Consider the following 13,511-nt stretch of genomic DNA (forward strand, 5'->3'; position numbering starts at 1 on the left):
TTATTTTACTACTGGTTTGGACATGCTCCCACTCCTGCACCCGCGCAACACTTCTGCGCATGCGCAGAAGCACCTGGGTAGGTGGGCAGAGCCTCGTGCTGCGGCTACTACAGGTTCAGCCAAACCGGCAGCAACCCACCTCTGATCCAGTTGTTAAGCCAGTAACATGACTGTTAAGTGAATCTTAATGGCTTTGTCAAAAGATTGCAAAAACTGATCAGAGGACTCTGGGACATCATTGCAACCATCATAAATACATGCCCGTTGCCAAGGGTCCGAATTCTGACCACGTGACCATGGGGATACTAAAGTAATCGTAAATCTTTTTTTCCAGTGCCTTTACAACTTCAGTTACGTATTTTTCGCCTTATAAGACGCACTTTTTTACTCCAAAAAAGAGGGTAAAAATCTGAGTGCGTCTTGTAAGCCGAATGTAGCCACTGGGTCATCTGAAAATGGGGCAGGCAAAGAGGGGGCTGCAGAGATCGTGATGGCTGGAAAGAAGAGAGGTTTCGCTTTCAGAGCTCCCGCTCGGCTGGGCTCCCGAGAGGGCTTAGGCGGTGGTGGCGGTGGCAGCGGCTCCTCACATTGCTGGGGCGCTGCTTTAAGCTGCCCTCCTCCTGCAAACGAAAGGTGCCTCAAGGCTTTGGCTCCTGAGACCGGTGCGCTGCCATCCAAAATGCTGGTACCACGATCTCTGCAGCGCCCGCTTTACCTGCCGCTCCTCGGGCAGTTCCAGGCGGCAGAGATCGTAGTAATAGCATTTTGGATGGCAGCGCACCGATCTCAGGAGCCAAAGCCTTTGAATCAAGTTTGATTGTGTCCCATCTAGCGTTCTCCACCCCCACCCCCAAATCTCTCCGGATCCGAGGGTGGAGAACGCTAGATGGGACACAATCAAACTTGATTCAAAGGCTTTCGCTCCTGCGATCGAAGGAGGGAGGGAGAAAGGAAGGATAGGAGGATAGGGAAAGAGGAAAGAAGGCAGGCAGGCAGAAGGGAGGGAGGTGCAAGGAAGGAAGGAAGCATAGATAAGCAGGAGGGAAAGAAGGCAGGCAGGCAGGAGGAAAGAGGAAGGAGGGAAATGGAAGGGAGGCAGGAAGGAAGGGAAGGAGGAAGGGAGGGTGGAAGGAAGGATAGACAAGTAAGAGGGAAAGAGGAAAGAAAGCAGGAGGGCAGAAGGGAGGTGGAAGGAAGGAAAGAAAAGCAGACACGCTGGAGGGAAAGAGGAAAGAAGGCAAGCAGGCAGGAAGGAGGCAGAAGGAAGGAGGGAAGGATGGAACTGGAAGGGAGGCAGGGAAGGAGGGAGGGAGAAAGGAAGGATAGGAGGATAGGGAAAGAGGAAAGAAGGCAGGCAGGCAGATGGGAGGGAGGTGCAAGGAAGGAAGGAAGCATAGATAAGCAGGAGGGAAAGAAGGCAGGCAGGCAGGAGGAAAGAGGAAGGAGGGAACTGGAAGGGAGGCAGGAAGGAAGAGAAGGAGGAAGGGCGGGTGGAAGGAAGGATAGACAAGTAAGAGGGAAAGAGGAAAGAAAGCATCTGAATGTACTAAACACGAGTCTTCAGGGAAAAGATGGATACATTGTGAAAACTCAGCTGCCAGTTGATCTTAATGTTATGAAATGAAAAGTATGCCATTTGCAATTAACTTGGCATAAAATAATTCATTTGCATTTAATTGTTATTGTTCAAAGAATGTTCGGAAAAATGTTCGGCCCTCCAGCATGTTCACTTCATCCAATCTGGCCCTCTTTGAAAAAAGTTTGGACACCCCTGTGTTACATGGTTGACATAAAATTGTTCTTAAACTGCTGTTAACTTTATACAGTTGATATAAAATATTTTACTATAGTATTTGGTTCAGAATCTTTTTTTTCTAGATTTTCCTCCTTTAAAATTGGGTGCGTCTTATATTCCGGAGCGTCTTATAGGGCGAAAAATACGGTACTAAACAACAAATGGTTGTAAGCAGAGGTGAAATTCAGCAGGTTCTGACAGGTTCTGGAGAACTGATAGCAGAAATTTTGAATAGTTTGGAGAACCGGCAAATACCACCCTTGGCTGGCCCCAGTGGGGTGGGAATGGAGATTTTGCAGTATCCTTCCCCTGCCCCAGCCCCAAGCCACGCCCACAGAACCGCTAGTAAAAAAGTTTGAATTTCATCACTGGTTGTAAGTCAAGAATAACCTGTACAATTTGCATTTTTGGCTATCAAGTAGAACTGTGAGCACGGGACAGGTAATTGATGTTTTGCCTCCAATTTTAAAACCAGGCTAATCTTCCTCCAGTCTAGCTTCCCTTAATATATATTTCACTGTATAAACAAGGGGAGAGTATATGGTCCTGTCTCAGTCCTTTACCACCATGAAGCCAGGTGGTTTCACTATGTTCTCTCCATACAGTGCCTGACTTGCATACAGGTGTCTCACGAGGACAATGAAATGTTCTGGAACTCCCATTTTTCTGAGCACATTTGAGATCAACAGCCCTTATATAATCAGGGAAGCACATACTGACTTCTTTGGGGTATTCTTTGGCTTCCTCAGTCATCCATGAGCCATCGTGGTACAGTGGTTAGAGTGCAGTGCTGCAGGCTACTTCTACTGACTGCACCCCAACTAGGCCTGAAATAAGGTTCCTATTTGTTTTGGGCTGTGGGTTAGTACAAGATGAAATGTGAGCAAATATGCCATGATATAACCTGAGCACCTTTCCAAACAATAGGAGAGTTAAAAGTGTTGGAGCCTGTACTTGATAAATTCGATGGCTTCAAATGCTATTCTATAGTCACACATTCCAAATTCACGTCTGAGTTAACTAATTCTACCTATATATACAGAGTTGTACACAATTAGAAACACACCGACATGGGATGGGACCATACATTTGGTAACTAGAAATATTAAACACTCTTTCCTGAATCCACTCTCTTCCCAAATTTGCTTTCTTTCTAGCACAATTTCTTTTTCCAAGAAATGAGGGGAAAGAGCCAGAGTGAGGAAAAAAAAAAGGAGTAACAGAAAGCTATCATTTGAATCCTTAAGCCGGCATTCTACTGAAGGGTTCCAGCTGGTCAAGGGAGAATGTAATCATTCTATGTAATTAGTTAAAATAAATAAAAACATATTTTAAATTTATTTTAAAAATAAAATATTTTATTTTATTCTGCTCTTCCTTTTGCATCCTTTCTTTGATGATTCTATCCCACCATTTCTTTGCTATTAGTGTACACTCTTGTCCCACAGCCAATTGTCCTGAGCTTGTCGATCGGCAGTTCGAATCCCTAGAACAGGTCTCTTGCCTGAGCAGGGGGTTGGACTAGATGACCTCCAAGATCCCTTCCAACTCTGTTACTGTGGCGAGATGGCTGTGGCAAATTGGTCATGACGAATTGCCATAGACCCCCTACCACCACCAATGGCACCGCGGACGTGGCAATATCACAAACGGATCCACACGTTTCGATGAGAAAATATTAAGTACGGGTACACTGCCGATCCCGGCCCTTGCGGCGGTCTCTGTGGACCACCTTCCATTCCATTTTCAGCCCGATTCTTTCTTCCAACGCGTCCAACGGGCCTCTCGTAGAACTTAAAAATAGTTTGGATGGGAGCGGGCTTCGGCGTGCGCGCTGCGCGGTTAAGAATAGAGGCGTGCATTCCCTTCAACACGCCTCCGCGTCGGAGTTGGAGGTTTCGGCCAATTTCTTTTTCGTGCAACTGGCCCTCTACCGTGGGCCTCCGGGGGAGGCTCGCCGTTCTTGCGGGCCCCGCTACCTCCTGCAACCCGATCGCCTCCGGCCTGATCGAGCCCTGGAGCCGCCCCTGCTTGGGCGGAAGCTCCTCCCGGTTTACCCGCGTGGCTGAAGATGGCGTCTCCCATGGCGAGCCAAGCTGGGGTCGTAATCCGAGATTTGCCTTTGCTCAGAGCCGCCCTGCTCAGGCGCAATCCGGTGAGTGCGCCCGCCCCTCGCGGCGAAGCTTCGGCCTCTTGTAGCCAGGCGTCTCGGGTGGCAGAAGTTGGTGGGGCGGGGGGGGGGGCAGCCCGATCCGTCCCGGGCTGCCTCCCAGCGTCCGTCAACTTCGGAGGCTGCTCGGGGTTATATCGAGGGTGTTTGATATTTCTTTCACCTCTCAGTTCATTCTCCAGAACTCAACACGTGGACGTGTCTCAACTCTCTTCAGTTCTTCCAGATGCTCTGCTAAACAAATTATTCCCTCACCACTGTCAAACTATTCACTAAGGCTGCATTACTATTACTATTAGTCTTGTCGTTCCTATCACCCATTTCCCCCCACTTGTGACTGCAGGACTGTAACTTTGTTGCTGATATCCTTACGATTTATATTGATATTGATTGTTTCCTAATTGCTTATTTGTACCCTATGACTATCATTAAGTGTTGTACCTTATGATACTTGACGAATGTATCTTGTCTTTTTATGTACACTGAGAGCATATGCATCAAGGTCAAATTCCTTGTGTGTCCAATCATACTTGGCCAATAAAGAATTCTATTCTATTCTATTCTATTCTATTCTATAGGTAGGGTCAGATGTTTTTTGGCCAGGGCTAAAGATTCAGCCTTCTCCTTAATCAAGTCACTAGACTAGTGCTTTCCCAATTAAAAAAATAAAAATTAAAAGGGTGAAGAAAGGCAATGGGCTTGATCAAATGTCACTTTGGAAAGCTTTTGAGTACATTTTTTTTTTTGCCGAGGAAGCAACTCCACGAATTACAGTGAAGGGAATCCTTATTCTTACTCAGGTGTGGATCTCAACAATTTCATGATCTCTATCCCTCTCCCTCCCTGTCATATTGTACTCCTGGCAAGTCCCTGCAGCTTTTTTGGTAAAATTTTAGAAGTGGTTTGCTATTGTTTGCTTCCTAGGGCTGAGACAGAGCGAGTGACCAAAGGTCATCCAGCTGGCTTCCTGAAGAAATTGGGACTAGAGTCCTGGTCTTCAGATTTCTAGCCTGATGCTTTAACTGTTGTATCAAACTGGCTCTCCTCCTATTTCATAGCATATGTTATTATACTCTTGGTCCCCCCAATATATTGCTGCTTTTCAAGGAAGTGGACACTCTCTTCTTGATGCAGGTTTTGCTCCAAGGGGGAAACTGGTTATTGAAAATCTTAAGCCTGAGCTTTTCTGATTTTCCCCTGAACAAGCTTGAAGGTGGGTCAAAGAGCAGTTACCTCCTGTCTGCTTGTTTCTTTACTTAAGGTAAGTGGTAGTTGCCCAACAGAGCTGGTTACAAGAATGCAGGTAGTCTTCACTTACTAACCTTAATTGGGACCAACAACTTTATTGCTAAGTAGCATGGACGTAAAGTGAGAAGTCATGTGACTGAACCTGACTCACATCAGTTTGTCAGTTCTGATTGCATTAATAGACTATTCTCCAATGCACCTGAGGGTAGAACAAGAAGTAATGGGTGGAAACTAATCAAGGAGAGAAGCAACTTAGAACTGAAGAGAAATTTCCTGACAGTTAGAACAATTAATCAGTGGAACAACTTGCCTCCAGAAGTTGTGAATGCTCCAACACTGGAGGTTTTTAAGAAGATTTTGGATAACCATTTGTCTAAAGTGGTGTAGGGTTTCCTGCCTAAGCAGGGGGTTGGACTAGAAGACCTCCAAGGTCCCTTCCAACTCTCTTATTCTATTCTGTTCTATTAAGCATGATGTCACATAACCACGACTTACCAGGCTACCTATTGACTTTAATTGTGAGAAGCTGTCCCTGAAGTTTGCAAACATTGATCACAGGACTGCAGGATACTGTACCTCTTGTAAATGTACACCAGTTGCCAAACACAATCATGTGATTCTGGGAATGCTGTGACAGCTACAACTTTGAGGATTGGTTATAAGTTGCCTTTTTCAGTGCTCTCATAACTTTGAATGGTCATTGAACAAGTGATTGATAAATGAGGACTATCTTGTAGTCAGTATTAACAGTTTCCATATACAATGACTTGGTTAGAACTGGTTAATATTTCTTAGTTCAATCGTTGGCTGAAGGGGAGGATCTAAATGAATAGAGCAGTGATGGCTAACCTTTTTGTTGTCGCGTGCCAGAAGTATGCGCATGCCTGCACCAATAATAAATGCAGGTGCAAAAAACCCCACACGCACTGCTCCATGCATGCGCCTCACTCCTCACACATTTTTGGCTTTCAGGTTGGTGGAGGAGGCTTTCCAGGTCCAAAATTGGCTGTGGGAGGGGGGCCTCGTGTGCCACCCCCACACCCTGATTTGGGCCTAGAAGGCCTCCTGTACCAACCTGTAAGCCAAAATGTGACGCAGGGACACTGCGCAAGGTCCCAAACTGCAATGTGAGCGCCCCCCCATGCATGTGGTTCATCCCCTGCACATGCGCATGCGCGTCCCTGGCTTGAGTACCCTCTACGCATGCGTGGCAGAGACCTAAAGATCAGCTGGCTGATGGAAGGCGCGCGCATGGGTGGTGGAGCTGGGCTGAGGCGATGGCTGGTGTGCCCGCAGAGAGGGCTCTGTGCCCCACCACACAGGTTTGCCATCTTGGGAATAGAGGAAATGATATGACAGGAGTAATGGAGGCAAAGCAAGGAGTTGGCCCCATTGCAAATGGAGGTCAAAGTTGTGTGTGAAACTCCACAGATGCTGCTTGAATTGCTGCTTAGTTTGATCAGGAAGGGTGCTTGTGAACATCAGAGCGAAAGAGAACCAGCAATAGTGCTTATTACTACATTGGAGGAAGTGGTTCCCATCTCTGAGGAGCCTGCCTGCTGTTACTGTTGACATCAGTTGCTTTGCTGTGTCAACAGAGAATAGCCTAATAGAGACAACACAAATCTACTTGCTTTGGGACACAGAACAAACCCTCTGGAAATGCTCAGGATGTATTGTTACTTATTAAGAGCTGTGAACACCTGGACTTTTACCTAGGCCTTTCTCAAATGAGAGGTGACCCCTTGTTTCATCATACTTGTCATTACGTTTTACTCAATTTATTGTAATTTTTTTGATTATTGTGAACCGCCCAATGGTTGAGAGTTGGGTGGTATATACATTTCTAATGAATAGTTCTTGCTATTCAAAGCCTATCTTAATATTGAACATTAAAATCTAGCCCTTGTTTGAAAACTTCCAGATGAAGGTAACCTCTGAGTTTTGGAGATCGGTTGATATATCACAAACATTGCATTAGGTTGGCTTTTTTTAGATGTTCAAAGTGCACAGGCTCAGCAATCTTTATTATTACCTTGTAAATCAACTTTTACAGGGTGGAAGGCCGCTCTGGGGAAAAACTAGTGGGTGGAGTCAGGGCAACGTAAGTGTAATCATCTCTTGGCTTTAAATAAAATTTAACAAACAAATTGATGTAGCCACCCAACTCACACATACTGTGTAGGTGGCTCTGGGTGGCTTACAATATTTAAAAATCTAATGCGTAATGAAACCTCATTAAAAAACTCCATCCCTTCCACGGTGGCAACAATAGCACAATCAAATCAGTCACTTGATCAGTTCCATCTCATTCGTGCTCACTAGGCCCACTGATAAAACCAGATTTTTGGGGGCCTTTTGGAAATGCAACAGGATGGGGGATAACTATACCTCCAGGGCAATGCTGGCACCATTATTTTCCAATATTTAATATTTTAATTGTAAACCAGTTTAATATTTTTTCATTATATATATATTAAAATTTTACAGAGCTTGCTGTAGACTATATCCAGTCTTTTTGGAGTTGTTTGGGATTACATTGTTTTAAGTTCTGAGGCGGCAATAATAGAGGAGGCGGGAGTGCAAGTGAACGTTTATTAACAGAATAACTTCTGACAGAACGGAACAGAGAAACCCCCGCCTGACAGCTATTTATATGAGTAGCTATCAGACGGGGAACCAATAAGAGAACGGCATTTTTCCTGCCAGCCAGCAGGCACGTCTGGGCCAATCAGAGGCGTTTCAGACAGCGCCATCTGCTGGCCGCGCCGGTTAGAACACAACACATTGAATGACATCTGCCTTTTCCAGGATTTTTCCTAGAATGATGATGTGTGCATGCAGAGCTGAATTGTTGTAGGGAATGACACATGAAGGGGCATAATTAAGATTCCCAAAGCCTGAGCTTTGGAAGACGGTGCTGTACAAAGCCAGAGGTGGTTGGGGCAACCAATGCAAATCAATATATAAATGTAGATTAAGCTTCCTGATTAGAGCAGTAGTCATCTGATGCTTAAGCAGGGAGGGAGATGTAAAATAATAAATAATCTGAATGAGAGCTTAGTGCATTATATACCATCTACAGGACAGCAACTTCCTTGCAGGACTCTTGTTCCTGGCATCATGGGTTTAGAAAAGGAGCATATAAGAAATGTCAAGGGAGCCTCTTTGGGTCAATCTGCTCTCTGCTCCAGCTTTTATTTCTATGGCCTGCTGCCTGTCAAATGCCTCTCTCCCTAGATCCTTTTCTTCCTATCCTCTCCATGCTGTTGTTCATATGGTTTAGTCTCCAGGCCATTGATCATCTTAGTCGCTCTTCTCTGAACTTTTACCAATGTCTCAAAATCTTTTTCATAGTATGGTGACCAAAATTGGTTACAGTATTTCAGGTGTGGTCTCTTACTACGGTTTTATAAAGCGGTACTAACATTTCACGTGATCTTAATTCTATGCCTCTGTTTATACAACCCAGGATAGTATTGGCTTTTTGGGCGGCGGCTGCACACTGCTGGCTCATATTCAAGTGATCATCCATTAGGATTCCAAGGTCGCTCTCACAATTACTGTTTTTGAGCAAGGTCTTGCTTAATCTGTACTTTGATTTTTACTGCCCTAAATGTAAAACTTTGCTTTTTTCCCCATTAAAATTCATTTTGTTGGATAGGGCCCATTGTTCAAGTTCGTCAAAATCTTTGTGGATCCTGAGCTTGTCCTCTGGGGTGTTGGCTATTCCAGTTTAGTATCTTGCTAGGTGACCTTGGTTGCTAGGTGACCTCGGGCCAGTCCCTCTGATTCAGCCCAACCCACTTCACAAGATTCTTGTTATGGGGAAAATAGGAGGAGGAAGATTAGATAGGTTTGTTGTTTTGAATTAATAAAAATAATAAAGGCATGTAAAAAATTTTTAAAAAATGAACTATGCCAACACCTCTGATAATCCAGGGCATGCTTTTCTGCAAGAGAGCAGAATAGGAGAGAAATAGGGTCATCTACTTCCCTCCCAGTTTTCTAGATTGCTAGTCTCCCAGTAGCATTCATAGCGTAGATTTAGAGAAAGGTCTTCTATTGCCATTGAGAGCTGCAACCAGGCTTTGGGGTTGCTCACCTGTGTTATAAACCAACTAGTTCAGGGGTGTCACACTGAAAGCCCACAAGCCGGATCTGGCCCAGGGGTGCTTAGATCTGGCCCGTGGGGCCACCGTGGAAACAGTGGAAGACCAACTTGCGCTGCCTCTGCCAGCGAAAATGGAGCCTGGGGAAGCTGCGGGGGGCCCACTCGGCTCCGTTTTCAGCCGCAACAGGCTCCCTTTTCCCTGGCAGGGGGCTGCAGGTGGTTGTCGCAGTGACGTCGAGCTGGCCATGCCCCCCCACCCCCTCTGGGTCAAACACAACCCTGATGCGGTCCTCAGTGAAATTGAGTTTGATACCCCTGGACTAGTTGTAGATTCTGAAGATTGAAAGCTCCAGTGGCAACAAAATTTCCCCTTATTTTCTTGTGCTGCTCACAGTAGGTATGCTTTGATTTTTTAACCTTTGATGAAAAGTCACCTGCTTTAGCCCCACTATCGACTTGCTACCTCCTTCAGTTTTATTGCTAACTGCCTACATGGTTTTTACTATTAACCTCTTCTCTCTACAGTTTCAATTTCGCTGGCAAAAGCTTTTTCCTCTTCAACTCTTCCGATACAACATGCTTTATATATAGTGTTTTCTCTGTAAACTAGATGCCAGTGAATAAAAGGTACACGGCAACTTTCAAGTGTAAGTTGGCGTGTTTGAGGTTTGGAATACCAGCTGTGACAAAACAAAAATACAGTATGTAGGTGTGTTGAATATAATCTTGATTTAAACTGCCAGAAGAAAGCCATGAATTTTTAATTAAAACAGGAACAAAACCAAAATACTTGAAAAACACCCAACCTGTTTTTTTCAGCTGCAGATTTAAAGAAAGAATACTTCAATAGAATATTATTCAATCAATGAAATGATTAGTACTTTTAAAATTGGGAAGCATTATGCTTTAGCTGTAGATTGAAAAATAAAAGATTAAACAGGAATGCCTTAACAACTTCACTATTTTAAATCTATTTTTTTTAAAAAATTGAGGGCCTTGATTTAGTTCTATTTCAGAGTGCACTTCAGCATAAATTATATACAGATAGTCCTTGACTTATGACCACAATTGAGACCAGAATTTCTGTTGTTAAGCAAGGTGGTGGTTAAGTGAGTCATGACCAATTTATGACCTTTTTGCCATGGTCATTAAGTGAATCATTGCAGTTGTTCATTAAGTGAATCATTGCAGTTGTTAAGTGAATCATGCAGTCTTTAAGGGAATTTGGGCTTTTCCATTGACTTTGCTTACCAGAACCTGGCTGGGAAAGTTGTACATCATGAGTACATGAGCTCAGGATTACAATTAATCCTCGGTTTACAGTAGTAATTGGGACCAGAGTTTCTGTCACTAAGTGATATGGTTCTACAGCAGGATGGCATGTAACTGCATTGCTTAGTGATGGCAATCCTGGCAGTCCCTGTTGTCATTGTTAAGCTAGAATGTCAGGTCATTAAGTGAGTCTCTGGTGGTTTGCAAGTAGGGTGGTAAGTGGCTACTGCCAGGCAGGGGAAGTTCTCTGGGCGAGTAGCAACATATAATATGAGCGTGGCAGGGCCAAGGGTAGCTGCAGCCAGGTGGGTATTCGGCATACAACCTACTGAAATGATGTCAACTTGCGAAGATTTCTTGACCTGCTCCTGAGTTTCCATAGGCAGGGGAGTGGGAATCGCGCCTCGCAGCTGCACCAAGGAATTCACACCTCAGTCAAAACAAGACACAGCGTAGCCGGCTTAAGTCAAGGCCATCTCCACGGAGATCCGCAATGGCTGGAGGGAGTGACTTCTACGACCTGCGAAATTGCTTCGTTGGGGAATGTGATTGATGACACACCCTGGGAGGAGGGGGAAACAGGGTCAGAGGCAAGGCACAAATTGGGTGAACCTGGAGCTGGCTTCACCTTGGTCGTGCTGACGTGGCGCTCCTAATAAACAACTGGATTTTTCTTAATTCTTGATAACTTGATTCTTAATTTTATTAGGACATTGGTCGGAACCCTTACAAATGACTTGTGGCCTTCCTTGCCAGCTTCCCCTCTTGACTTTGCTTGTAGGAAGTTGGCAGGGAAGATTTCAAATGGCAATTGTGTGTCTGTGAGATGCTGCCACTTTTGTAAGTGTGAGCCAGTTGACAAGTACCCTGATCACAATCCTGTGTTCACAAGTTACTGGAATGGCTGGAACTTCAAAGAGCAGTCGTAAGTAACTCTCGTTTAGCACCATAATAACTTTGAAGGGTGCCAAATGAGCGGTCATTAAAAGAGGATTACCTGCATGCATTGGTTTTAGAAAATTCCAGTGCTGTTCAGAATTGCAGAGGAGGGGTACTTTATACATTTTGCGCTGTGGCCCCTTTATTACCTTTACAAATTGTAGCCATCTCCTTGCTGCTCCCTGCCCCCCCCCCCAGCAATTTTGCATCCAATGAGAGAGTAAAAGACTGGTAAGAAAAAAAAATGTTTGTAATGTTGGTGGGCTGAATGCAATTGATGTTTGAAAAGCAAGTGTTAATGGGCAGCAATTACTTTGGATCAGTGACGTGCGGTGAGGTTTATGACTGGTGAGGCACTGACACAGTGCTGGGTTTCAAATATTTTTAGACTTGTGGACTTCAACTCCCAGAATTCCACAGCCAGGCATGCTCAGTTCCAATTTAAAGCGACAGCATTTGTTTTTCTCCTTTGCTCCTTCTTTCTTTTTCTTTTTCTTCTCCTTCCCCTCCTTCCTCCCTCTCTCCCTTCCTCCCCCTCTCTCAAACACACACACACACACAAGTTGGATTGGACTATCTCTCCTACCCCTTCCCTCTCTCACTCACTCTCAAACAAACACACACACACACACAAACGTTGGATTGGATATCTTTTCCAGTGGCTTGAAAGCAGCTCCTCTGCCATCCCCCCCCCCCATTCCCCTGCTGCCTTTCCCAAACACCTCCACCATTGCAAATGCAGCCTGCTGTCTGGGTGGGAAATGCCTGGAACACAATAAAGCCCACCCACCACCTCCTGCTGGCAGGCTGGGGTGAGAGGAGAGGCAGAGAAGCCAGAGGGGAGCCGAGCCTTCCAAAAGAAAGAGGCTGGGGGGAAGTGTGTGTACTACAGCATGGCTCTTTGCCTGGCTTCCTGCCTCCTCCTGTGGTCTCCTCAGTGCTCGCTTGTGCTCTCCCTCCCCAAGTGTAGTTTGATTGCAGGTGGAGCCACTTGCCTTTTCAAACTTGTAATCAGTGAAGCTGGGCTAGATTTTTATATAGTTTTATCCAGCTGTGTATGTGAGAGAGAGAAATGAATGGGGGCATGGGGAGGAAGTCACTACACTTGGGGAGGGAGAGCACCAGTGAGGTTAAGCAGAGTTGATTGCAGGTGGAGCCACTTGCCTTTTCAAACTTGTAATCAGTGAAGCTGGGCTAGATTTTTATATAGTTTTATCCAGCTGTGTATGTGAGAGAGAGAAATGAATGGGGGCCTGGGGAGGAAGTCACTACACTTGGGGAGGGAGAGCACCAGTGAGGTTAAGCAGAGTCATCCACGGTGAGGCAGCAACTAGCTCAGCTTTTTCCTTTTACTTTTTTTTTCATGATGAGAGTGGTGAGGCTATGCCTCACCTGCCTCACCTGACTGCACGTCACTGCTTTGGATAGTACTGCGGGTTTGTTTTTTTAATTAAAGATTTTCAGAAAATATATCGCCGTATTTCTGGTGTGCAAAATGTTCTGTCCCTGGACTGTTCTATGCATACAGTCAGCATTGCTGGGTACTTCATAACTGTGTTCATCTGGACACAGAATTGTAGCACATGCATTCCAGAAGCGGAAGACAAAATGCAAAGCCATCTGTAGTGGTGTATGGCAGTAGCAGCAGCAGTTTAGTAGAAGAAAAGACACTGGGAAGGTTGGGGAACAGCTGGGTGGGCTCTTCAGGTAAGGCAGCAGTGTCTGTTGGGAAGGAAAGTGCTGGGAATATTGGGATACAGTAGATGGTTGGTTGGGAGAAACGGTGACAGGTGCAGGGAGTGAAAGAAGCTGTGGAGTAGATCGTTCTGATATTCAGCATACCTGAATCCAGGTGTGACAACCACATTTACAAGAAAAGGATCTTCTGCAGCATGGTGGGCAGTTTGGGGCATAGTCCGTGCCGAAGTGAAGGAGCAAAAAGGATGAGATTCCACCAGATATTTCTCAAATCA

General features: G+C 45.2%; 1 protein-coding gene across 1 annotated transcript in view; it reads left to right on the top strand.

The window, feature by feature from the left end:
- Positions 1-3,720: 3,720 nt before the first annotated feature.
- Positions 3,721-13,511, top strand: part of SUCLG2 (succinate-CoA ligase GDP-forming subunit beta) — a 260,703-nt gene continuing 250,912 nt past the window's right edge. Inside the window, exon 1 of the mRNA XM_081934798.1 lies at positions 3,721-3,950. Within this exon, the coding sequence (XP_081790924.1) occupies positions 3,867-3,950 (84 nt within the window). The 5' untranslated portion in view covers positions 3,721-3,866. The remainder of the gene's footprint in view (positions 3,951-13,511) is intronic.

This window comes from Natrix helvetica (genome assembly GCF_964273705.1).
Source record: "Natrix helvetica genome assembly, chromosome: 1".
In the NCBI taxonomy this organism is placed as follows: Eukaryota; Metazoa; Chordata; class Lepidosauria; order Squamata; family Natricidae; genus Natrix; species Natrix helvetica.